Source organism: Mastigoproctus giganteus, chromosome 11 (genome assembly GCF_048544385.1).
Source record: "Mastigoproctus giganteus isolate SK-2022 chromosome 11, ASM4854438v1, whole genome shotgun sequence".
NCBI lineage: Eukaryota > Metazoa > Arthropoda > Arachnida > Uropygi > Thelyphonidae > Mastigoproctus > Mastigoproctus giganteus.
In genome coordinates, this window is record NC_143585.1 from 5,818,666 (window position 1) to 5,844,500 (window position 25,835).

The window sequence follows — 25,835 nt, forward strand, 5'->3', positions numbered from 1 at the left end:
TTCCTTCAGTATTAACAGAGAATTGTTCCTGAAATAAGACAGTAGTGAAAGAGCTATATGGCAAAGTTCAACTAAGAAGATAGACTTCGCTGCATAGAGGAATCCCACCATGAAAGAGAAGGAATGTACGTCCTCTGAACTGTATTGTATTGGAAAGGATAAAACTGTATAAAGTAAGGATGAAGTTCAAGAAATTACAAAAAATTTACAGAAACGTTTAGTATTGAGTTGGTTTATTGGTTGAAGTTGTAAAGAAAATTAATATTGCTAAGTTAAGAGATATATATGGAATCGTTAGTATTCTATTCAGTAAGCTTATGGATTGCTGTTATGAAGAGAATTGATATTGCTGATTAAGAGAAATATGAGGAAGATTGAATTAGTTTAGTGTTTGCAGCTGTAGAGAGAGTTCATATTGTTAATTGAAAGAAATGTTATGGAAATGATAGCATGTATCAACAGATTAAATGAGAAAAAATCAGTTATGTATATACTTGTAAGTAGTTTTGTATGATAAATGGCTTTTGTTTTATAATATTTGTGTCATTGCTCATGAGAAACTGACAGCTCTTACACACACACACACAGGCCTCGATTAATGCAATTAATTCGTCCCGCGACCTCATCGCGCAAAACGGAAACGCGTTAATCGAATATAATAACCAATAGGAAAAAATTATAATTGGTCCTTGACCTTCTGGAATGTCCATAAAGAATTTTAAAAATAACTTTTAAATAACTTTTTAACTGTATATAATGTAAAAGATAATGAAAATAATTATGGAATTAAATGTTTATTGCATAAAACAGCGGTTCTTAAACTGTGAGCTGCTGAATATTTTAAATTTTCGAGGGAAACACAGCAATACTCGACAACTGTCTGACACCGCTACTAGCTCGAGGTAGTTCACATTTTCAGCATTTCTTATTAAGTTGCTTGGACCTAACTACTAAATGAAACTGTTAGGTATTTCTTTTGGTCTGGGTGCGCCTTGAAAAAATTACTGAGACATTAAAGGTGCTGTGAACCGAGAAACTTTGGAAACCTCTGACATAAAATACACAATGAAGAAATTACTGTTGCAGAAATATTTGAACAGTGTTGACTTTCTCTTTTCATCGATCGATTTTCGATAGTCAACAACAATCTTCTCTGGGCCCTGGTGAAATAAATATCGCAGAGAACATCAAACCTTTTGTTTGAGGTTCTATGCGATACGAAAGATTTCATCTAATTCTTTTACCGTTATCTCCTTCGCGGTAACATTTTCATCTGGCTCATTTAAAAATTTGAATTTTTAAATGAAGTCTGCATTGACTTTATTAGCAGGAGACAAACACGTCTTCTTCCGATGGTTGATGGAACACACCGAGGCGGGCAGCAGGCAAACGTTTGTTTATTGACCGTACGACTCGCGGTAAGCTTAACGCGCGATTCAAATCTTTTTCAACTATTGCATAAAAAAAAAAAAAAAAAGATTGCATTAACTGGAAATTTGCATCGTGTAAAGTGAAAAGTGGTATCATTTTTCAAATAGCATTAATCGAACATCGCGTTAATCGAACTTGCGTTATGTGAGGCCTAGCTGTATATATATATTTGGGAAAATCTCTCAGCTCCTAAAAATTGATTTTTTAAAGCAGTCAATACAGGGAAATAAAAATTAATAAATAAATAACCCCCACATCTCACATTTGGTTTCCTCACCAAGCTTAAACATTAAACCCTTTCTTTCGTTAATACGGACATAGTGCCATAAAAAGTCAGAAAGGAAATATTTTTTGTTTTTGATAAAAAGGAAATAAGATTTTTTGAAGATGAGGGAATAAGGGGAGGGTAAACTGCAACTCATTTATGACTATCTCAGTACAATAGCACCAACCAGCACAGAATCCAAAAGGATGTTCTCTGCCACTAATCAAATATGTACCAAAATTAGATCCAACATGAATAAACACATAAGCAATATATTGCTTATGTGTTTATTCATGTAATTGTTTTTTCCTTACTTTATTGCACCTAATTGTCATCAAAATTTATTGAGAAAAGGTTTTTTTTTTTTTTTTTTTTTTAGAATACCGGTATCCCAGTTTCAATAAAAATACTGAAATACTGGTATTAAGATTTTGACCAGTATTGTGACCCCTAGTACATACTAACTAATTGATATTTCTTCTCACAGACTTTTTTTTTTTTTTTTTGTAAATTTTAAAACAGTAAAAATGATAAACAATTAATAACAAAGAACATGGCATGCACAAGTTGCAACAAACACGATATGCACAAATAAGATACGGAGTAATGAGTTTCTGAAAAATCATTTACGTTTTTTTTATATGATTGAATATTTCATTCAGGGGAAAACATTTTACCATAATAACGTGAAAACCCACAGAATTCCAGCTATTGGTACTATAGCAAATGCAAGAAGATAGAGTTTACTATCCATTTATAATTGATTACACAACGAAAGAACCAATAAATCGGAAAGTGCAAATTGTTTTTATTGTTTTATGGTAATGGTCTCCAGAAATGTGCTTTAGAAAAATATCACGAAGGCATAACGACTAGTGGGTCAACAGCAGGGATTCACAAAAAGAAATGGAAATGTTGAAAATTATATCTAACACAATAGCAGGGTTTTCCCTGCACAAAAGCTCAAAAATAATATGCAAGATTTCCCTCAGTTCTCAAACCGTATTATATAAGTACCGTGTTGTGTGAGGATTACTGCAATTTATCAATGGTGTTAAAGAGAAACCATGTTGTAGAAGTACCGTGTTATGTGGGGGTTGCCTGTAGGTGGTAGATGACTTTCATCAACCGGTGAAATACCACCACTTTGCTTATTGGAGGCTTGAAGTGGTGAAACCCATGTTTAGTCTCTAGAGCAAAGTTTATACTTCTCCTTCAACCCATGCACGGTACTAAGTACTATAGGTTTTGATACCTTTCGTGTTTGGGGTTTTCATAAAAAAAAAAAAAAAAAAAATATATATATAATTTGTTTACTATTATTTTACTTTTTTTTTTTTTTTTTTGAATGGTGCAGCAGGCTTCCTTGCACTATATGGCCATTACTCATACTAATCTCCACTTATTCAGTTTTTCTTGAAAGTTCCAGAAATTGTCTTTTACAGCTTTATGGGAAATTTTTCTTTTGGATTTCATCAAAGTTTACGAAGAACTGACAATTTATCCTCATAAACTCACAGCCATTATTAGGTGACTACTCATTTAGTGACAACTGTATACATAATCTTCTGTTTCATCTGCATTTTGTGCATTACATAGTGTCTTTATGCTTTTTGCAATTGATTTGTTCTTTTGTATATATCTGTAGTTTTTATAAAATGTTTAGGTTAATTCTCCTAATTATTTTTCTATGCATTTTTTTTTTTTTTTTTTTTTAATATATCAGGTGTGAGAAATTTCCTCCAGAATAATATATATATTATTATATATGAAAACCCCAAACACAAGACATATAGCATTTAGTACCGTGCATGGGCTGAAGGTTGAAAAGATGAAAGAAGATACTTGTTGATATTAGACTTGAATTTCTGTAAATTGTAATTATCCAGAAATACGTATGAAGGAAGGTTGTTCCAGAAAACGGAAGTTGAATGAGAATAGATGCAGAAGAGAAGAAAATTTGGTTCCTTGAGTTTTTAAATTGAACAGTAAAAGGATGTTGACTGGTTGCAACACATGTTCGGACTGCTCTGGAGAGAGAGAGAGAGAGAGAGAGAGAGATCACATGAATTATAGAAGCCAATTCAGAAGAAAAGAAGGAGAATCTTTATTGCAATGCTTAGAATGATAATTTACATAATAGTAGTTGCAACAGTCCATCACGGCACAGTGGCCAGGGGTTAACAATGTACTACAGAGACATTATTGCCTCAATAGGCCAAGAATACATAAATAATAGAATAATAAATAAGTGAAATGAAGTACAGAAAAATGGAGAAATGACTTGCGTATATTATGTATATAGAACATTAAATGAGTGTACAACCATTTGTTTCAAAATACATACTATAAAGGATATACATTGAAGTGCATAAATATGTACATAGTTGGTTGGGTTAAGAATGTACTTTTCTCATGACTCATATTATAATAGTAGTAGCCTTGGCCACCCCACTGATTATTCTTTTCCTATATTGTTGAAGTCGACATCTAAGTCCTGCACTCGATAGCATCTGCTGAGGAAAAAACCGGTCCGACAGATGAAGGCATCTTTGCAGAGGACATAGCTGGAGAATTGCTCGTAGACGTGCCACTGGGATCCTCCATGCACAGTTGTCCCAGGAGGAGGAATAAGAGATGAGACCTGGCATGAATTTGACTTGTGGTAAGCCTCCTTTCATTAGTGAGTGATATGAGCCTTGGGATGTCAAGTGCGTTGGCCATGGCAGTGGTGCAGAGGTGGGGAGGTAGGCTAAGTTCGTGCCATGCCCACTTGAGAAGCCAATTCTTGGATGAGAAAACCAGTGATAGAGGGAGATGCAGATGTCCAAATCTCTGCTGCATAGAGAAGTGGCAGATACACTATTGTTGAAATGTATCTGATGCTGGTGGATTTGCCTGTTACATGGTGCAGATGTTGCTTGCATATCCATCTCAGTCTGGCGGCTTTTGTGAGGAGTATATCTACATGCTGGTCGAAAAGAAGCTTTGGGTCGAATCTTATTCCTAGGTGGATGTGATGTTGGACAAACGGGATGGAGGCTCCATTGAGGGTTGGATAGATTTTTGTTGGCTGTTGCTTTAATGAGAAGACCATGATTTCTGATTTCTCAGGATTGATACACAGATCAAGTGGTTTGAGGTAGATACATAAGCAGATACATACAAACCAAGACCCTCACCAAATCTCTTCTGAGATTTGGTGAGGGTCTTGGTTTGCCTTAATTGGTGTGAGTGCCTTTAGATTGTCAGCATATACCAAGATATTTAACTTTTGGATTACTAGTGGAGGAATAAGAGTGGTGAAGAGGAGGCCGGATAGTACTGCCTCTTGCAGGACTGCAACCAAGATTACTTTGCAGTATTGGAAGTTATCTACAGATAATTTGACTATGCGGTTTTCAGTAGAGATGTGAGGAATGCTAAGATGTCGCCTCCTATCCAATAGTGATTCTCTAGTAGCTTTAGGAGAGATGGGATGTGCGGCATCAAATGCAGATCCGATGTCTACATAGATGGCTGCCAGCTCTTCTCTGTTCTCAAAGGCTGTGAGGATTCTGTTTGTTGTTGCTAGAAGGTTGGTCACATTTGATCTGTGTGCGAGTGCATAATGGATTTGTGGGGGGGGGGGTTGTCTGGCAAGATTTGCTTAGTGAGGATAGGCAGGATGGGTTTGAGATCAGTCTGTAGTGTTTCACAAGTGATGGAACTTGAATTTTTGGCCTTGGTTTGACTAGATATTCCTTCCATTGACTTGGGAAACAGCGCTTTGAGTGCACTGAGTTAAAGATGTGTAACAGAGATTGTAGGATATAAGGACTCGCGCTCTTAAGCATAAATTATGGAATCCCGTCAGGTCCAGTAGTAGAAGTTGATGGCAGTAATTATCTCTTGTCTCAATATTATTATGGTTGTCAATGGGTCAAAACTGGTGTCAGATGTTGGTAGTGAGGGCTGGTCTTCTGGGTTGATAGTAGCAGTAAACCTAGTGATGTAATCAAGCCAGCTTCAGGGATCAAATCGAGGGGGAAAACCTGAAGGGGTATCCTTATATGGAACTTTCCCTGTGCGTATCGTCTGTCAAGGTATGATTTAATCACTATAGATTTCATTCGGTTAAACTCAAATCGAGCTCTAGAGTAGGCAATTCTCTCCATAACATATTGTGAGACTGCTTCCACAATTTATGTAAGTGTTGCTTAAGGTCGAATTGCTTCTTCAAGTTGTGTGACTACCATGCTTTAGAGTGAGGGGAGATTGTGATCTTTCTTGTGGCCACATAGCTTGTTACAGAGATAGTCCAATTGGTAAGGAGGGTGACAGCTAACTGGACACCACGTGACTCAAGGATCGACCAAGGGATAAACGGCACTGCCTCGATTCATCTCTGTGTGTCCAGGAATGTAGGCCCGACATGAGACATGGTTTTTGCCTGCCAATTTGGAAGAAGGCGATTAGTTGATAGTTGAAATAACATTAAAAGTGCGTCCTGGTCAGAGTTAAGTGCCGTCTCTAGGGTTTGGTCAATGGTGCATGGTATGGAGGCTAGTATTAGACGAAGTTGGTTAGGCCCACAAGTTGGGAAGAGATCTGCGGTATGAAGGTGAGAGAGGAGCTGCTGCTTTAGGTTATTAAGTTGAGGGAGTAGATTGAAGTCACCACATATGATGTTGACAGTGGCCAGTTGCAGCTGGTGCAGGATCAGTTTGCTACTTCAAAGATAAGGTCTTTGAAGTAGCAAACTGGATCCTGCACCAGCATTGAGATAGTGATAGGCGCACATAGACTAGCGTCACTTGAAGTATGGTAGATTGGTACTTGAGTTTGATAGAGGTGGCTTCAAAATCTTGCAAATCACTTGAAATAGTAGAGATCAGTGTGAAGAAGGTTGTCTATAAAAGATGGTGGTATCCCCTACTCTCCTGTTATCCCTCGACATAAAGGCGGACCCATAATCAGCTGGGACGGTGATCGCAATACATTCTTGACAGGGTTCTAACCACATTTCTGTGATGCAGAGAAGGTTCAAGTGTGCAGCTAGGAATAACTGCTCTAAGGCATTGATTTTAATTCTGATGCTGCACATGTTTTGGTAGAGTAGCTGAAGTGTAGCAATTATAGGGATTTTTATCAAGGCTGCTGGCCTATAATATTCATTTTTCTGTGGCTTATGGTAGGAGCAATTTGGATGCTAGTCATGTCCATTTGGTTTGGAGGTTGCATGCATGCAGGAGATGAAAAAGATTGATGTTTACTAGGGATACGGGATATGTGCGACCAAATGCACTATGATCATATTCTTGGCTGGCAGTTTAACAGGGTGCTGTTAGAGCCAGCTAGTTGGCATCCAGTGGTTCTTTGCTATGGCTGAAGGGGGGTCTATCTCGGTGAGAGGTCTCATAAAATGGTCGGATTATTGTTCCAATTGGCCACATACATGAGTGGGAAATTTTATTGAAATCTTTTGGGTTGCATTTCAGTTTAAAAGCTGCATAGTTATTACTTCTGACTAGCAGCTGCTTTACAGAAACACATATTCAGATTTCTTCTTCAACTACGGCTGTGATTTTGGTGGGGGTTGTATGAGGATCTAGGTTTGAGACGAAGATGCTTGTTCTTGCTTTTGTAAGCTGTTCTATTGCACACAGCTTTGATGTAGCTGAGGTGCCCATGAAAATATTTGTATTGTTAAGTGGGTTCCGGGCAGGTAGCTGGAGGACTTTTTGCACGTGATGCGAGATCCACCTGCGAATTTTGCCCAGGTTGAGAGATTATCATAATGGGTATGCTTCTCCCATGGCTGGTTGGTATGGGAAGTAGTAGTGGCAGAGCTGTGGACCTCCTTACCAAGGGAGTGATGATGTCTACAAGTTTCAGGCAAGCATATGCAAATATTGGAGTTGCCGTGGGAAAAGTTGACTTCTTGTGTGATACAATGATGTAGTAGGTAGTTGGGAGAATAATGAATGACACTAGAGCTGTTGACACATCATGTGATCAGGGTCTTCGCTTAGCTTGCTTAGCTGTAAGTTGTGTAGACTTATATGGTCATAATAAAAGTGCCCATGGAAGTATCTATAGAAAAGGCATGCAGCAGAAACAGAACGCTTATGGGAGGGAGAGAGAGAGAGAAAGAGAAAAACTGCCCTCTTTTGAATGGAATCTAGAAGCCTGAGAGAGGTTGTGGGGGCACTGCCCAAGATATGTGAACAATTATTCCGTGGTAGGGTGGATTGGCAATTTGTACAGAGTGAACAGCTGTTTGGAAGAAAAGTAACACCCGAGAGCGAAAGAGAAGGCCAGAAAACCCAGTTTTTTAGGTGCAGAGGAAGCAGTATTTGTAATGTGCTTATGCCAAGAGAGATTAGGAGTCAGGGTAATCCCCAACAGATATATGATCTTGCCTAGAAATCAGTGTGTGTTACCGAAGATTAGCGTAGGAGCAGACAAATTCTTTTTGCAAGATTTACATAAGATATGACTGTGTTTTTGAAGGATTGAAATCAATTAAGCTATCTTTGTCCCACTGGAGAATTACCTAGAGATAAGCATTTAAGGAATTGGTAGTGGATATTTGAGAAGTTGAAGCTGTTTGTGCAAGGCAAGGTTTCTCAAACTGGAATGCAATGGGATCTAATTGCCAAAATAAAGGATAGAATTTCCAGTCAGTGAAAGAAGAGCATTAATATACAAGAAGAAAAGAGTGGGAGAAAGAACTGAACCTTTGGGAACACCAGCATTAGTGGAAAAGATGGAAGACAAAGAGATCTACCATCAACCACAGTGAGTGATCAGAGAGAAAATTGGATAACTAGTTAGAAAAAATAGTTGGCAAACCATAAAATGGAAGCTCATTTAGAAGTCCTTTATGACAAAAACCTTTGAAATGTCAAGAGCAACTGCTTGAGTTTCACTACTTTTCTATTGAATTTATCCATCAATAGGTAACATTAAGAAAATTGGAGCTTTTCCGATTTTCTAAATTAAATATATAGTACAGATCTACTGAAAAAAACGAGATTGCTCTTTCAGTTACTTTAAAAAATTCCATAGGGAAGGTTTTAAATTAAGGAAAGAAATACATGTTATATTTTGTCACACGTTTATGTTGAATTCAGTGCAGTTGAATTTCTTTAATAACTGTTAGCCATAATGCTGAAAATTTTTTGTAAGTTGCATTCATTAATTTTGGTATCATGGAAAGAATGAAGCAGTGTGGAAATGAATCCACTTGTATTTAGTATTAATACTTCGGATGGCATTGTTCACTCATGTATTTTAGATCCCTTACATGGAAGCCATTATCGTGGTCCTCTAACCACAACTCCTTGATTATAATTATGAATAAGATCCCAAAGTTTCATCATTTCAAATGCTTTTTCAGTGCAGTTAACAAGTTTGTTGTTTGTTATTTGGTTTTTAGGAGCATTAGCAACTAAGGCCATATTGCTCCGGGGATATGCGGTGGTCACAGGCTCGAACCCCGGTCTAATCAAGAAGCGTGTGCTACGCACTGCTGCTCTTGCCCACCTGGCTATGGAGGCACCATGTATACTTGCATGTACACCAATGCTACGAGTATAGTTAATATATTTGATGAGTTAAAAGTGCTGATCAAGACATCAGTGGGTAACACAAGTAATTATGGACTTGTTAGTTTAATTTCTGATCCGGAGAAAATGATGGAGTCACTAGTTAAAGAAGCATTGCAGGATCATCTGGACAAGACTGCAGTAATCATTCACACACAGCATGGGTTTGCTAAGGGGAAGCCTTGCCTGATTAATGTTTGGATACTATGATGTGATCACAAAAGAACTGGATGCAAAAAATAATTTTTATATCATATACTTGGATTTCAGGAAAGCCATTGATATTGTTGCACATAAAAGGCTTCTGTGCAAATTGGAACAGTGTGACATTAAGAGCAAGCTGCTACAATAGATGGTTGAGTGGGAGAAGACAGAGAGGTAATCAATAGACACTGCTCTCCATTGACTAATGTTATTGGTGGTGCCCCCTAGTGTTCGGTGTCGGTCCCCATTGTTGTTTTTTATATTTATCAATGATGTTGATGAAGGTAGATCAGGCTTAATGTTGAAGTTTGGAGATGATGCAAAGGTTAGCAAGGTTGTTAAGGACACTAATGACAGTATGCTACTGCAACAGGATCTAGAAAAGTTTGGCAGATGTGCTGAGAAGTGGCAACTGAAGTTTAATGTTAACAAATGCAAAGCACATGTGGGTACCAGTAACCTCAGAAAAATGTACCAACTGTATTGTACTACACTCAGGGTGGTAGAGAATGAGAGACCTGTTAGTAATTGTGCAGGCAGATATGAAGTTTTCTGAGTAGTGCCAGAGCAGGTCATGGGGTCTTGTCTGATATACAGGAATTTTGCTAACAGGTATAAGGAGGTGATTATCCCTTTGTATAAGACAGTGGTCAGGCCACACTTGGAATACTGCGTATAGGTCTGGAAGCCTCATTTTAGGAGGATGTAAAGTTGCTAGAGCAACTACAGAGAACGGCAACAAGATTTGTGAGTGGAACAAAAGCAATGCACTTTCCAAGAATGGCTTAAGTTCTGAAAATTGCAATATCTGGAGACTTAGGCACCTTTGAGGTGATTTGATTGGGGTGTATAAGGCCTTGAATTGTTTGAGCAGGCTCAATGCTGATAGGATTTTTTTCTCTTGCTCAAATTATGAAACTAGAGGTGCATACACTGAAATTGAGGAAAGTCAGTTGTAGAATAGATGTTTGTAAGTTTTCCTTTAGCCAGTGGAAGGTTGATTACTGGAACTGACTTCCACCTGTTGTTGTGGAAGTTGATAGCTTAAATAGATTCAAGGAAGAACTGGATGGAGTTTTGGACCAAATGGATGGGTGAAATAGGAGGCATTTATTTATTTTGTTTATTGGCTGATAAGCTTTTTTATTTTGTTTATAAGCTTGCTTTCTTGCATCATATGCATCTGCTAATATCTTGCCATTCACAAAATATTCATGCTACTGAAAGACAGTTGCAACTTTCCATAAATAAGTTGGAGGCATGGATAACTCAGAACCAATATTGTTTATCAGTACAAAAAGCAATTGCAGTTCACTTCTGCAAAAAATGTAAGCTCCACCCAGAACCAGAACTGAGATTAAAAAAACCATCTGATCTCTCTCACCAGTAATCTTAGTTTCCTAGTTTCACACATAGCATACCACTGAACTGTTTGTTTAAAGAAACTTAATGTACTTAGATCCATTTCTGCTATGACGTGTGGTGCTGATAGATACACATTTTTACATTTCTATTGTGCTCTTATCAGGTCTTGTTTAGATTGTGGTGCTGTTTACTATGGCTCGACTGGGAAAAGTGCACTGAGTAGACTTAATACACTGGAATGCAGTAGCACTGGAATGTATTCCAGTGCTACTGCTCTGGGTGCATTTAGAACATCCCCTATCCAGATGTTCTATAACAGTAAACCGGCTGAAAATAGACCCACTGGTATTAGTCTGAAAGATTTGCTTCACACCTGGATTATTAATTTTGACAATATACTTAAAGAGACCTATGTAGCTGATGCACCCTGATTTGTAAATCTTTCTGACTGATACCTATTTTCAACAATGGTGAAAGAAATCCCTAGCAGATTAAAATATGAAACAACTACATAAAGGACATGCCCTCAACAATATGCAAAGCTGCCTAATATATACAGATGGCTCAAAAACAGGCTCTGCAGCTGGTACTGCGGCCGTCTTTCCTTCTTTTACAGTCTCCATATCACTACCGGTTGAATGTAGAATTTATACTGCAGAATAATATGCAATTAAATTAGCCTTAGAGAATATTAACACTTTCCACAATGCTATCAGCGTAATATACACCGATTTCATGAGTGCAGTGTCTGCATGGGACAGTAAATTTTGAGTATTGCATCCCATCATCAAACAAATCCTTTCCTGTTTAAATCATCTACAGAACAAAAATTGTTCGGTGAAGTTTTGCTGGTTTCCAGGGGATTCTAGTATCACAGGTAATGAGAGAGTAGATCAGGCAGCCGAACAGTACACCAGCACTAGTTTACCAAGTAGCATATATGGATTATTTGAAGCATATAAAAAAGTCTGTACATTTTAGTGGTCGGAAATATGGAAGTCGCAAAGAAATAACAAATTGCTTCAGATCAAAGAGGAACCAGCATTATGGATTTCCAGCTTCAGAAAAAACGGACGGGAAGAAGTTCTAGCAAGAATAAGGATAGGACATGCACACCTTACCCATATGTTTCTTCTCATGGATGATGACCTACACTACTTACAGTCAAACATATACTCTTAGATTGTACACACTTCCCATATCATAAAAAATAATTTCCACTTTCAGTCACGATTGCAAGAACCTTTATCACTTACCCACATCATTGAAAATAGTGCTAATCTAGCTGACCTCTATACCTTCCTGAAGCAAATACACATATATGAATTCCTATGATGCCAAACTGGATGGAATTATTGTTATTGTAGAATAATAATACAGGAACTGGCACATTTTGGCCTCAGCTGCCCTTAAACACCAGGGAAATGGTTATGGAAATGCTCTAAATGGTTATGGGAACTTGCATTTTTAACAGATATTTGTGAACATTTGAATACATTGAATAAAAAACTTCAAAGTCACGATCTATTTGAAAATGACTTGTTCTACAATATTAAAGCATTTCAGACAAAATTAGAATTATTTAAAAATCAAATTGAACAAAATAATTTTTCCCATTTTTTGTGTTGTGAAAGTTTATATAATAATATGCCCAATTGTGATTTTTCTACCGACAATTTTGTCCGAAATCTTGAATTATTGATGGAAGCATTTGTTGATCGATTTGTTGATTTCGAAAACAATAGAAAATTATTTACATTATTTCAGAATCCATTTGATGTAAATGTTTCATAAATAGATAAAGATCTACAATTAGAAATCATAGATCTTCAAAGTAACGGTAACTTGAAAACAACCCCAGGGGCTCATATCTGGTGAGTATGGGCTTGGTACACCCAAGGTCCTGAGCTGGATATCATCATTCTTCTCTCTCTCTCTCTCTCTCTCTCTCTCTCTCTCTCTCAGGGTACTCCGGAATTTTTTTTTTTTTTTTTTTTTGTCTGGTGCAGCATAAGCCTCAGGCTTCCTTGCACCATATGGCTAATAATAATAATAATAACATTATTGAAAAGGAAAGCAACTGCTGTGTCTTGGTGTGTACTGGCTCTGTGCAGTCTTGTTATTTAGTAGCCACACTTTGTACAGTATAAGCCAGTGGTTTTCAACCGGGGTGCTGCGGCATCTTAGGGTGTCGCAACAACATTCCAGGGGTGCCACGTAATTAAAATAAAACAAGTTACTTAAACTTATTATTTTTTAATTTATATCTCTATTTCATTATAAAAAGGTGTACAGTATCTTTTTAATTTTGTGGTGATCTATAATTGATGTTTACTTAGTGCCTCTATATAAAGAATAAAATTATATACTGTATATATATAATTTGTATTATGAAATGTAAATTTTTATAATTATATTATAATAAATAACATATATTTTTTAATATTATGTATATATACACACACAAAGAATTAGATCTAACAGGCAGAAAATTGAGTAGGGGTGCCACAATATAAAATAAATTACTTAGGGGTGCCGTTATTAAAAAAAAGGTTGAAAAGCACTGGTATAAGCAATAAGGAATTGCCACCAAATGAATTTAATAGCTTTAGAGTGAAAAAGATCTTTGGGGTGGGGGGGCGGGTCAAACAGTCAGACTTGTCAGATTATTAAGATTCCCAATAAATGTCTTCATCACTAAACCATGGTGTCAAAATAATTTTTGGGTAGAGGAGTAAAAAAAATCATTGCAGCTAACTGAAACAAATTCTGTTAGTGTACATTATATTTTAATTGGAGCTTAAATTTTCATTTTTAGGAGAAAGCTGTGAAGTTTACCAACTACTTCCTGAGCAGAAAATTTGTTCAGGTAGTGAAAGGAGCAGCACAGTTGCTGGATGTTCTGAAAATTATGACTGAAAATAAGGTACTTTTTTTTTTTTTTTTTTTATTATTATTAATCTTTTTAAGACTTCTTAGTGTGTGTGTAGTATTTCATTAGTCCTGCCTTAACGTCAGCACTTCATATCTTATATATTGAAAAACATACGTTTTTAAGCCTAAATATTTCTTTTCCTTCAGGTTGAGAATTGATTGTAAAGTCTAGAATTAACTCTGTAAAAGCAGAAGTTTTGATAATTGAGAATGACTGTGGAAGTGTTTGATATTTTTGCTTGAATTTAAATGCTGTGTATCTTATCACACCAGGTTTAAATTCTGTGTATCTTATCACAAAACAGTTGGAGTATTGAGAGAAGAAACTCACAGGAGTAGTCTATATATAAAAGAATATTTTGATTTTTCATGTGCACACTTTGCTTTTCACAAGGCGAGGCTAACTGCTATTGCATTATACTACATAAAGTGATTGACAGGTCTGTCTCAAAGACACTTTTACAAACTCAATTTTTTAGTCTTTAAATTTTTCTATATATCAAAGAATATTTATAGTGCTTTTAATTTTTAGAATTCTACATGTCTCAAGGTAACGATTCAATTTTTTCAAAAGTTTCTTCAGCTGTTACCAATGTTGTTAATAATGGCAGTAATAGAAAAGAGAAAGATCGTATCAGAAAGGCTGAGAAGAAAAGAAAAGATCTTGAGTATGAAGCGGCATTTAAAAATCCTGATATTGAAGGAAACAAAGCGATTATTGAAAAATACGAAAATAATAAGTTAGAGGCTTCACAATTAAGAAAGGAAAGATACGGAAAACGAAAGGCTACTTTTATATCACAAGACTACATGTAGTAGAAATAAGGAAGAAATGTTTGGGTTTGTGAACACGTCACAGGTGACAGAGCTGAATTGAAAGCATATATTCCACGGATTCATATGTATTCAAACGAAGGGGAATATAACTTCATTTTTCAATGAACACAGTTTTCTGTGAAATTGGCTTTTAGTGTGACAATAAACAAAAGTCAAGGTCAAACCTCTAAGGTTGGTGTTGACTTAACATCACCATGTTTTTCACATGAACAATTGAAGGCAGCTAAAATTCTTTGTATTAATGGAAAATGAATCAAAAATGCTGAAGAATGGGGTGTGGGGGGTTTCCCACTAACTAAAATAAATTTAAATATTAAAACGTATAATTCAGGTTTGTGTGACACAAGGCAGAAGGGAGCAAAGCAACTTTCTGACTTGTAATTGTAAAGGATAAGGAGGGATCTGAGAGTCCCTCTGCAAAAACTGACCTTCAGCATTAATGGGCTGTTCTGGAAATCATCCTGCAGTGTCCAATAAAAGGCAAATTGAATGTGAATGAGATTTCAGAAGCAACTCTGCATTGTGATTTATGAACAGGATATTACCTCAGAAAAGTTTTGTTTCCACCCATTCCACGAAAAAAAAGTTGCATATAGGGGAAAGGAATGCCCTACATTCATAAAGAATACATAATTGTGAAGTAAGATGTTTCCTGTTGGATTACACAGTTTTACTCTTTGCTGTTGTGGTTAACCAGTCCCCTTTTTCTTTTTTTTCTTCTCCCCTACAGGTGAATATAAGCTACTACTGTTGAATAATTTTTCTGAAGTTCTTGATTTTTCTTTGTTTCATTGTCCAAGCAACATTACCAGTGATGGCTGGTGTGTAATTTCTTGAAGAGAAATCTGATGAGCTCTAGAAATTACTGGGCTAAGATTTGTTAGAATACTGAATTAGGGTGTTGCATTCAGGAAGATACTAAAAGTGTTGAACATTACTTCAGTGTCCTGAAGTTGGTCTAGAGCAGTGTTTCCCAAACTTTTTTAGTCACGGAACACTTTTCATCTCACAGTATATTTACTGAACACAAAGAATTGTTTGCTAATATTTTATTACATACAACTCACTGTGCATCAGGAGCATCTTTATTTCCAACACATGTAAAGCCGAAATTCAAATACAGTAGACTGTCGAAATAATGGCACGTTGAGATTGGATGTATACATACAGCGCATATGTCTTGCAGTGCCAAAAAAAGAAAACTGTAAGTCATGTGATTACTGTATTTGCTTATGTTCACCATTTTCAAAGTGAATTCTGTACTGATATGACGGATTTTACAGTTGTTTTATATTCATTTTAAATTAAAAACCTCTCACTATGGCTTCTAAAGTTAATAAACCTCGTACATAGAAGAAATGAAGAACGGCATGAAAGCTTAGTGACAAACGTGATATAATCCAAACTATTATATTAGGGTCACCCAGAATGTTAATTCATATACCTTAGATACATTAATTAGGGTCACCCGGAATGTAAATTCATATAATTGGATAGATCCCATCTGCATCAGGTGGCTTTTTTATGTCCATCTTCAACAATTTCTCCTGCACTTTCCTTTTAGTTATTACAAAATCATTTAGTTCCTCAATAGAGTTTGATAAACTTCTAGCATGCTCTTTCCTAAAGTATTCCTCATGTGTCAATGTAGATGCAAAATACCTATTCAGTTTGTCTACAACCTGAGCAGAGTATTCAACAGGTAACCCATAGACATCAAGTGGCCCAATGTGATTCAGCCCCTTCCTTTTACTGTTAATATAAGCATAGAAGTCTTTGCTGTTTTTCTTTGCGTTCTTTGCAAGACTTCTCATAATCTGCCTTTGCTTGCCTAACCTCCTTGTGGCTTGATGGTAGATGTAAATTAGTCAGTAGTTACAGGCTAATTTACAGATGTAAATCTATCATAGGGTTTTGTATCACTGATAATTTATATGCATCCCATGCACTTTTCTTTGTTGCCACATGTCGCAATAGTTCATCTGACATACATTTTGGTCTAAGCCTTGAACAGTATTTCTTTGTTGGTATGAAAAGCCTAGTAGCTTGTTTGATTACTTCCCATTTAGAATTTGCTGTTGGTAATATCATGAGTTGGTCCCAGTGCACACAATTTAAAATCTCTGAGTCCCTGTAGTTAAAAGCAAAATCCTTACCCTTGACAATAGTTGTGCTTTTAAGTCATCTACCACTAGGTGGTAGATGACACTCGTCAACCGCTGCAGTACCACACTTTGCTTATTGGAAGTGGCGGAACCCATGTTTAGTCTCTAGAGCTAAGTTCCGGTCAACCCTTCCCAATCTCTTCCATCATGCAGTATGATTGATGACTTTTGAGGTTATGATGAACATCATGGTGAGATCCAATATTCCTTACATTTCGAGGGTACAGCTTTAAAATGGTGTTCGCATGCCGGCCGCTAGTTAGTACACCGGACCGAACCTATTGGTAACTGTCTAGGAGGCTTCCGGATCAGCTAGTGTATAATCTTGCTACCTCTACTCTGCCAGATGGTGACTGGAAGGAGTCCGAGTAGTGTGTATTCGGGAAGCATTGTCGAGGCCACGTTATGTTAAGGATCTGGGTATATTCTTACCATATATATACGCCCTATACAAAAATTTCATAAGTTCATACAGCATGTCCCACCCACTTTTTCTTACTATTGAATACACCATGAATTGTCAAACTAATAGAGCAAGCTTATCTGCGAAAAGATCTAAATCTCCCAAGCACTTCCTAATTCATTTCACGTCGAGATTAGAATGGTCTCAATTCTAATCTCGACAATGTACATTTCAACTTGCAGTCTGCCAAACCCCATGTACTTTTTCTGACAGAATCTCAGTTATCGGTTGATTCAACTACTGCTCATCTCAGATGCCCAAATTTTTCGCTGTATGATTCCTTTTGCCTCAAAGGTAGTACTTGTGCATATGTCTGTTCTGATATTCCCTGTCAGAAACTTGGCATTTGGAATCTCCTCTCTTTGATCTTCTCTGGCTTAAAATCTCTCTACCTCATACCTCATTGTGTCAAATTCATCTGTTGTCTCTACCGTTCTTCCAACTCCACTAATAACTTGGAACCCTTTGACTTCCTCTCTTTGCAACTTGACTTTCTCCAGTCCAACTTTCCTAACAGTGAGATAATTTTCCTTGGTCGTTTTAATGTTCACAACTCCAGCTGGCTTCCGTTTTCTAGTCACACTGACCCAGCTGTTCGAGATGCTGAGGCTTTTGCAATTACTAATGATCTTGCACAGATTGTTCATTTACCTCCAAGAATACCAGACAATCCTAATCGTACAGCCAATACTCTTGATCTTTTTCTCACAAACAACCCTTCTAAGTAAACGGTCGAAGTGAGAGGTCCTTTAGGCACTTTAGATCACAACTTGGTGATTGTCTCTTCTCCAATGGAACCTTCATCTCATGGCTATTCCCAACCTCGTGTTGTTTGGCATTACAAGAATGCAAAATGGGATGACCTGCGAGACTTCTTTTCCTTTGTCGGATTACTGTTTCAAAACTTCTGATGTCAATGTTTGCTCAGATCGTGTCAGTGAAATTATTCTTGCAGGAATGGAATCCTTTATCCCACACTCCACTTTAAAATCTCATCCTTTATCTAAACCTTGGTTTTCCAATAAATGTGCTAAGGCTGTTCAAGAGAAGAATGTTGCATATCGTAATTGGCTTGTTTCTAATTCTCCAGTTTCATTTTTTGCCTACACCAAAGCTCGCAACTATTGTAAAGCATTTATTAATAAGTATAAAACTAGAGTTTGAACAGGCTAAGAGTAAAAAACTTGCTTCTTGCCCTAATGGTAGCCGAGCATTCTGGTCTCTTGCCAAAGCTATGGGCCACAACTTTTGCCCATCTCTGCTCCCACCTCTGTCCAAACCAGATGGTTCTGTTGTCACTTCAGCCAAGGATAAAGCTGACCTGCTAGCATCCCATTTTTCTTCCAACTCATGTATTAATGATCTTGGTAAAACACCTCCCACCATTCCCAACACGCTCCATTCAATGCCTCCTGTGGTCTTCCGTCAAAAGGACGTCAGAAGGATTTTGATGAATCTTGATGCTAAGAAAGCTCCAGGTCCCGATGGTATTACTCCTATTCTTTGCCGCTTTTTTCACTTTCTTATTTCAAAGGTGTTTTTCCTTCTGCTTGGAAATTTGCTCATATCTAGCAAGTTCCTAAAAATGGTGACAAATCCCTCCCATTCAATTATCGTCCTATTGCAATTACTTCTACTCTTTCTAAAGTAATGGAGAAATCAGTTAACCGGCAACTCTTAAACTACCTAGAAACCTTCTGTCTGATCAACGATCGCCCGTATGGATTCCGTCAGTGGCGATCCACTGGTGATATTCTGGCTTATGTTACACATTTATGGACTAATTCAATGGAAAGGTTCGGTGAAACACAAGTAGTTGCTCTTGACATCTCAAAGGCTTTCGATCGTGTTTGGCATAAAAGTCTTCTAAACAAGCTTCCATCTTATGGTTTGCCAACTGTTTTTAGTAATTGGTTATCCAGTTTTCTCTCTGATCGCTCACTGGGGATGATGGTGGTACATGGCTCTCTGTCTTCTAACTTCTACACTAATGCCAGTGTCCCCCAAGGTTCAGTTCTTTCCTCCACTCTTTTCCTCTTGTATATTAATGACCTTCTTCCATTGACTGGAAATCCAATCCATAGTTTTGCCGATAATAGCACATTGCATTCCACTTTCCATTTTGAGAAACATTATACTGCTCATTCAGTTTCAACTTTGCGAAAATCTGCTACCAATTCCTTAAATGCCGATCTTCAGGTAATTCTCCAGTGGGTTTTCGCAAAGTTGAAACTGAATGAGCAGTATAAGGTTTCTCAAAATGGAAAGTGGAATGTATTATATCTCGCAAAAAGGATTCTTCTGCTCCTATGATTATCTTTAGTGACACTCCGATTTCTAGGCAAAATGATATATCTCCTTTGGGGATTACCCTGACTTCTAATCTCTCTTGGCACAAGCACATTACAAATATTGCTTCCTCTGCATCTAAAAACTTGGTTTTCTGTTTTGCTCTCAGCATTACTTTTCTTCCAAACAGCTGCTCGCTCTGTATAAATTGCAAATCCGCCCTGCCATGGAATATTTTTCCCACATCTGGGGTAGTGCCCCCAAAATCTCTCTCAGGCTTCTTGATTCCATTCAGAAGAGGGCCGTTAGGTTAATTAATGATTCATCTCTAACAGAGTCTCTCCACTTGCTGTCTCATAGACACTGTTTCTGCTGCATGCCTCTTCTACAGATACTTCCATGGGCACTGTTCTTCTGAATTTGCTTCTATAATTCCCGCTCTCTCTTTTAAAACAATCCGAACACGTGCTGCCAACATCCATTTACTGTCCAACTTCAAACTCACAGAACCAAATTTTCATCTTCCTCTTTTATTCATTCAACTGCCGTTTTCTGGAACAACCTTTTTTCATACGTATTTCCTGAAAATTAGTCTACAGAAGTTCAAATCCAATGTCAACAAATATCTTCTTTCGTCTTCTCAACCTCCAACCCAAGCACGGTACTAAGTACTATAGGTTCTAATACCTCCTGTGTTTGGGGTTTGCATAAAAAAAAAAAAAAAAAAAAATTAAATTCCACATTAGTACACTGTGATTGCTGCCACCCACTGGGTCTTTTACCTGCAGATTCTTAATGCACGAAGAATCACTGCTGATAACCAGATCAGGCATATTGCTTCCTCTTGTTGTCTCTTTAACATGCTGCTGTAGAAAACTGTCATCCAAGAAATCCAAAAAAAGCATTGCTAGTCTGTGAGTGAGTAAACCACAAATTCCTGTCAACATCTGGAAAGTTAAAATCCCGCATTATGAGATATTCTGATTTGCCGACCCAGTCTGTTTCTCTGTATAACTGTTTGGTATATTCATCACGGTCGTTGGGTCTATAATACATCCTACTTGCAAATGTGTTTTCTCAATGCACAAAACTGACTCAACTTGTGAAACCTCAACTCGATGCACTGCCTTTGATTTATCCATCGTCCTTAGATTCACTCATCTCATCTCCCATGTCAACTAGAGGCACTGCCTTAGGTTAAATGTTCTTCTTAACTAAGAGCATAACCCCTCCACTCTCCTGTCCTTCCAGTACACATTGTACTCCCCATATTCAAATTTAGCATCTGAGTGACACCACGTCTCTGCTATTCCTACAATGTCTGCATTAGACAACTTAATCAGTTCTTCAAATTCATCAGATTTATTTACAATGCTTGTAGCACAAATGTGCATTCAAGTATACAAGCATGTGTTCTTACTCTTAGTTATCATAACACAGCCCATGTAATCATTTGTTCCATGAACCCAGGCATGCAGTACTAGTACATAATCGTGTTTTGAAAAAATATTATTAAAGCATCATATATAGATATGCAATATGATAACAAAATGGAGAGTAGTTATATGGTGGAAACTGAATTTTCAAAAATTGGAACCAAATAGAAAACTTCACATCCGACTTATGTTGTGTGGGGGAGGGGTGCACTTGCTGTTTGTTTTTGAAGGATGTATTGCTATTGTATCTTGGATGTATTTGACCCAAAATTTCAAGTGAACACACATATTGGCACCTATAAGTTGATTTCTGAGTCAGCTTATCAAGTTGACTCAGAACACATCATTAACTTATCAGTTGGTGTGTGTGCAGCAAAATTATACAGGCATCCTCTACTAAAAATTTAAATATTTAATATTAAATATTTTTGTACAGTTTGCATGCTGGCAGCTGATTTATATATCAATGTTTATCATTAGCATTAGTAAAGGCACATGATGCAAGAAAGCAAGATTGTATAGCATCAGCAAAAAAAAAAAAATCTAATTTCACCCATCCACTCTCTCCAAATGTTTGTCTAGTTCTGCCTTGAATTTATTTAAGCTATCAACTTCTACAAAGGGTACTAGGAAAGTTTTGCAATATGACGCAACAATGAATCACAGTGAGCTGCTTGTTGCTGCATGTTGAGACATGTTCATACGTGCATAGTAGCCGCCGCGCCAAGTCGATGGGCTCAGTTATTCATTAGTAGTGAGAGTGTAAAGTGCTTGCGATGGCATCGTGGTCACGAAATGAGATAAGGACAGTTTTGCGGTATAATTTCGTGCGTGGTTTAACCATAGACCAGTGCTTAGAAGAAATGACTCTTGCACTAGATGATGATTGTCCACATCGTACAACGATATTCAGGTGGTATAGAGAATTCCAAAGGGGAAATTTCACTCTGGAAGATTCTGAGAGGCCGGGAAGGCCACGAACGTCAGTTACGGAGGAAAACGTTACTGCTGTGAGGAAAGTGCTTGACGAAAATAGGCGAGTGACCTACCAACAGATAGAGGATACTTTGGGGGCCTAAATGCACCAGCAATTCGTTCGATTCTGCAAGATCATTTGCACGTGAAGAAACTTTGTTCTCTCTGGGTGCCGCATCAACTGACTGAAGAGCAAATGACACGACGTGTGACTTGGTGCCGGGAGATGTTAAAAAAGTTTGATAAGGGACAATCTCGGTATGTGAACAACATCGTGACAGGTGACGAGACTTGGCTGTACTATTACGATCTGCCGACCAAGGCTCAAAACAAAGTTTGGGTCTTTGATGATGACGACACACCCGTAATTGTCAGAAAATCCCGATCTGTAAAGAAGAAAATGATAGCTGTATTTTTCCAATCGAGTGGAATTGTGGAACGTGTCGTTTTGGACACGCAGAAGACAGTCACAGCTAAGTGGTATACTGAACAATGCCTGCCTAAAGTCATTGGATCTATGAAAAACCTGCGGCCAAAGTCAAGAATGGACACCTGGTACCTCCATCACGAAAATGCTCCAGCTCACCGCGCCAAAGCCTGCACCGAATATTTGACCACGACAGGACTGAAACTTCTCGAGCACCCTCCCTACAGTTCAGACCTTGCTCCCTGCGACTTTGCACTGTTCCCGCATGTGAAAATGAAGCTAAAAGGGAGGCGGTTTTCCAGTGATGAGGACCTTCTACGGGCTTGGGACAACGAGTGTGCTTTACTCCCTAGTGAAACTTGGCAGAACTGGTTTAAAGATTGGTTTTGGAGGATGGAGAGGTGTATTGAATGTAGAGGAAATTACTTTGAAAAAATTAAATAAACAAAGCTGTATTGCAAAACTTTCCTAGTACCCTTTGTACAACGACAGATGGAAGTTTGTTCCAGCAATCAACCACATGCTGGCTAAAGGCAAACTTCCGCACATCTATCCTACAACTGTCTTTCTGCAATTTGAATTTATGCCCTCTCAGGTGATTATTCTGAGCAAGCGGAAGAATCCCATCAGCATTGAGCACGCTCAAACCATTCAAGGCTTTATACACCTCAATTGGATCACCTCGCAGGTGCCTAGTCTCCAGATACTAATTTTCAAAACTTAAGCCTTTCTTTGTAAGAGCAACCCTTTTTCCATTCACTAATCTTGTTGCTCTTCTCTGCACTCGCTCCAGAGCTCTACATCCTTCCTAAAATGGGGCCTCCAAACCTGTATACAGTACTCAAGGTGTGGCCTGACCATTGACTTATAAAAGGATAATCACCTCCTTATCCCTGCTAGAAAAATTCCTGTATATCATTGACAAAAGACCATGAGCTACTCTTGCAGACCATCTGCCTGCACAATTACCCCCAGGTCTTTTCATTGTCTACACTGTCTGCCACTGTCAGTGTAGTACGACAAAGTTGATACGTTATTCTGGGGTCACTGCTTCCCATATGCAGTACTTTATATTTGTCAAGGTTAAACTGCATTTGCTCAACTTTTCTAGATCCTGTCGCTGTCATTACAACCCTGCCTACCTTTGTATCGTCTGCAAACTTTGACATTAAGCTTGATATACCATCATCAATATCATTTACGAATACAGAAAACAATAATGGACCCAACACTGAACCCTGAGGGACTCCACTTATAACATTAGTCCACGATGAGCAGTTTCCATTGATTACCACTCTCTGTCTTCTCCCCCTCAACCACCCCTTTATCCATAGCAGCAATTTGCCTTCAATGCCACACTGCTCCAATTTGTGCAGCAGTCTTCCATGGCAACAGTATCAAAAGCCTTTCTAAGATCCAAATATATGATATCAGAGTTATTCCCTGCATCCAGTTCCTTTGTGACCACATCATACTATCCAATCAAATTGGTCAGGCAAGACTTTCCCTTAACAAAACCATGCTGTGTCTGAGCTATAACTGACATCTTGTCTAGATGATCCTGCAGTACCTCCATTAATTTCCCTGGAACAGGAGTTAAAATAGGTCTGTAATTAATAAATTAATTACTCACCTATAAATCTGTCTTGTGTTGCCCTTAGATCCTCCTTTGTGAATTGGGGTCACATTTGCACATTTCCAGTCCATGGTTTATGTTAAGTCCAAGGAAGCTGTCATAATTATTGCTGAGGGTTTGCTTACTTCCATCTTTATTTTAACTAGATAGATCCCATCCACTCCAGGTGTTTTTCTTATGTTTATCTTCAACAATTTCTCCTCACTTTGCTCTCAGTTATTACAAAATCATCTTGCTCACTGCCAGAGTTTAATTCATCTTTAGCATTCCCCTCCATGAATAACTTCTCATGTGTGAATGTAGATACAAACTACTCATTTAGTTTATTAGCTACCTGAACAGGATCATCGATATCCAGTGGACCAATCTGATTCATCCCCTTCCTTCTAGAGTTTACATAGGTAAAGAACTCGTTGCTGTTTTTCTTGGCATCCTCTGCAAAAGATTTCTCATAATCTACCTTCGCCTGCCTAACCTCCTTTGTGACTTGGTTACAGACTAGCTATCAACCGGTGAAATACCACCACTTTGCTTATTGGAGGCTTGAAGTGGCGAAACCCATGTTTAGTCTCTAGAGCAAAGTTTCCGGCATTCCACTCTCCCCCCATACTTCTCCTTCAACCCATGCACGGTACTAAGTACTATAGGTTTTGATACCTTTCGTGTTTGGGGTTTTCATAAAAAAAAAAAAAAAAATGGGAAGCATTCAAAGAACTTATCTTGGAAGCTACTAGGCTTTACATACCAACTAAGAAATATTGTTCAAGGTTTAGGCCTGAATGGTTGTCAGATGAACTAATGAGACATATGGCAGATAAGAAAAATGCATGGGATACATAGAAATTAACACATATAAAGTAACTTGGTTACATTATATAATGTAACCAAGTTACAAAGGAGGTTAGGCAGGCGAAGGCAGATTACGAGAAATCTGCAAGGGATGCGATGCAAAGAAAAACAGCAAAGAGTTCTTTACTTATGTAAACTCGAGAAGGAAGGGGATGAATCAGATTGGTCCACTTGATATCAATGGTTCAACTGTTGATGATTCTGCTGAGGTAGCTAACAAACTAAATTAATATTTTGTATCGACGTTCACACATGAGGAGTTATTCAGGAAGCGGAATACCGTAGGTGAAGTAAACACTGGCAGTGAGCTAGATGATTTTGTAATAACTGAGAGGAAAGTGGAGGAGAAATTGTTGAAGATTAACACAAGAAAGGCACCTGGGGTGGATGGGATCTATCCAGTTATATTAAAGGAGGCAGCAAAGGAAGTAAGCAAAGCCTTAGCCATAATTATGAGAGCTTCCTTGGACTCAGGGGAGATACCCATAGACTGGAGATGTGCAAATGTGACCCCAATTCACAAATAAGGATCAAAGGCTGACACAAGTAATTGTGTCATTAATAGACCTGTGTGTTTAACTTCTGTTCCAGGAAAATTAATGGAGGCACTGGTTAAAGAAGCACTGCAGGATTATCTAGAGGAGACTTCAGTTATAGCTCGGACACATCATAGTTTTGTTAAGGGGGAGTCTTGCCTGACCAATTTGATTGGATACTATGATGCAGTCACAAAAGAACTGGATGCAGGGAATAACTTTGATATTATATACTTGGATCTTATAAAGGCTTTTGATACTGTTGCACATTAGCATTAGCATTAGTAGAGGCATATGATGCAAGAAAGCAAGCTTATTCAGCATCAGCCAAAAAAAAAAAAAAAAAAAAAACCCTCTCCCATTTCACCCCTCCGTTCGTTCGAAATACCTTCCAGTTGAGCTTTAAATTTGTTTAGGCTATCAACTTCAAC

General features: G+C 37.8%; 1 protein-coding gene across 1 annotated transcript in view; it reads left to right on the top strand.

Moving 5' to 3' along the window:
* OstDelta (oligosaccharide transferase delta subunit) overlaps positions 1-25,835 on the top strand; it is a 279,105-nt gene that overhangs the window by 118,456 nt on the left and 134,814 nt on the right. The window contains exon 8 of the mRNA XM_090384636.1: positions 13,676-13,783. Within this exon, the coding sequence (XP_090240762.1) occupies positions 13,676-13,783 (108 nt within the window). The remainder of the gene's footprint in view (positions 1-13,675; positions 13,784-25,835) is intronic.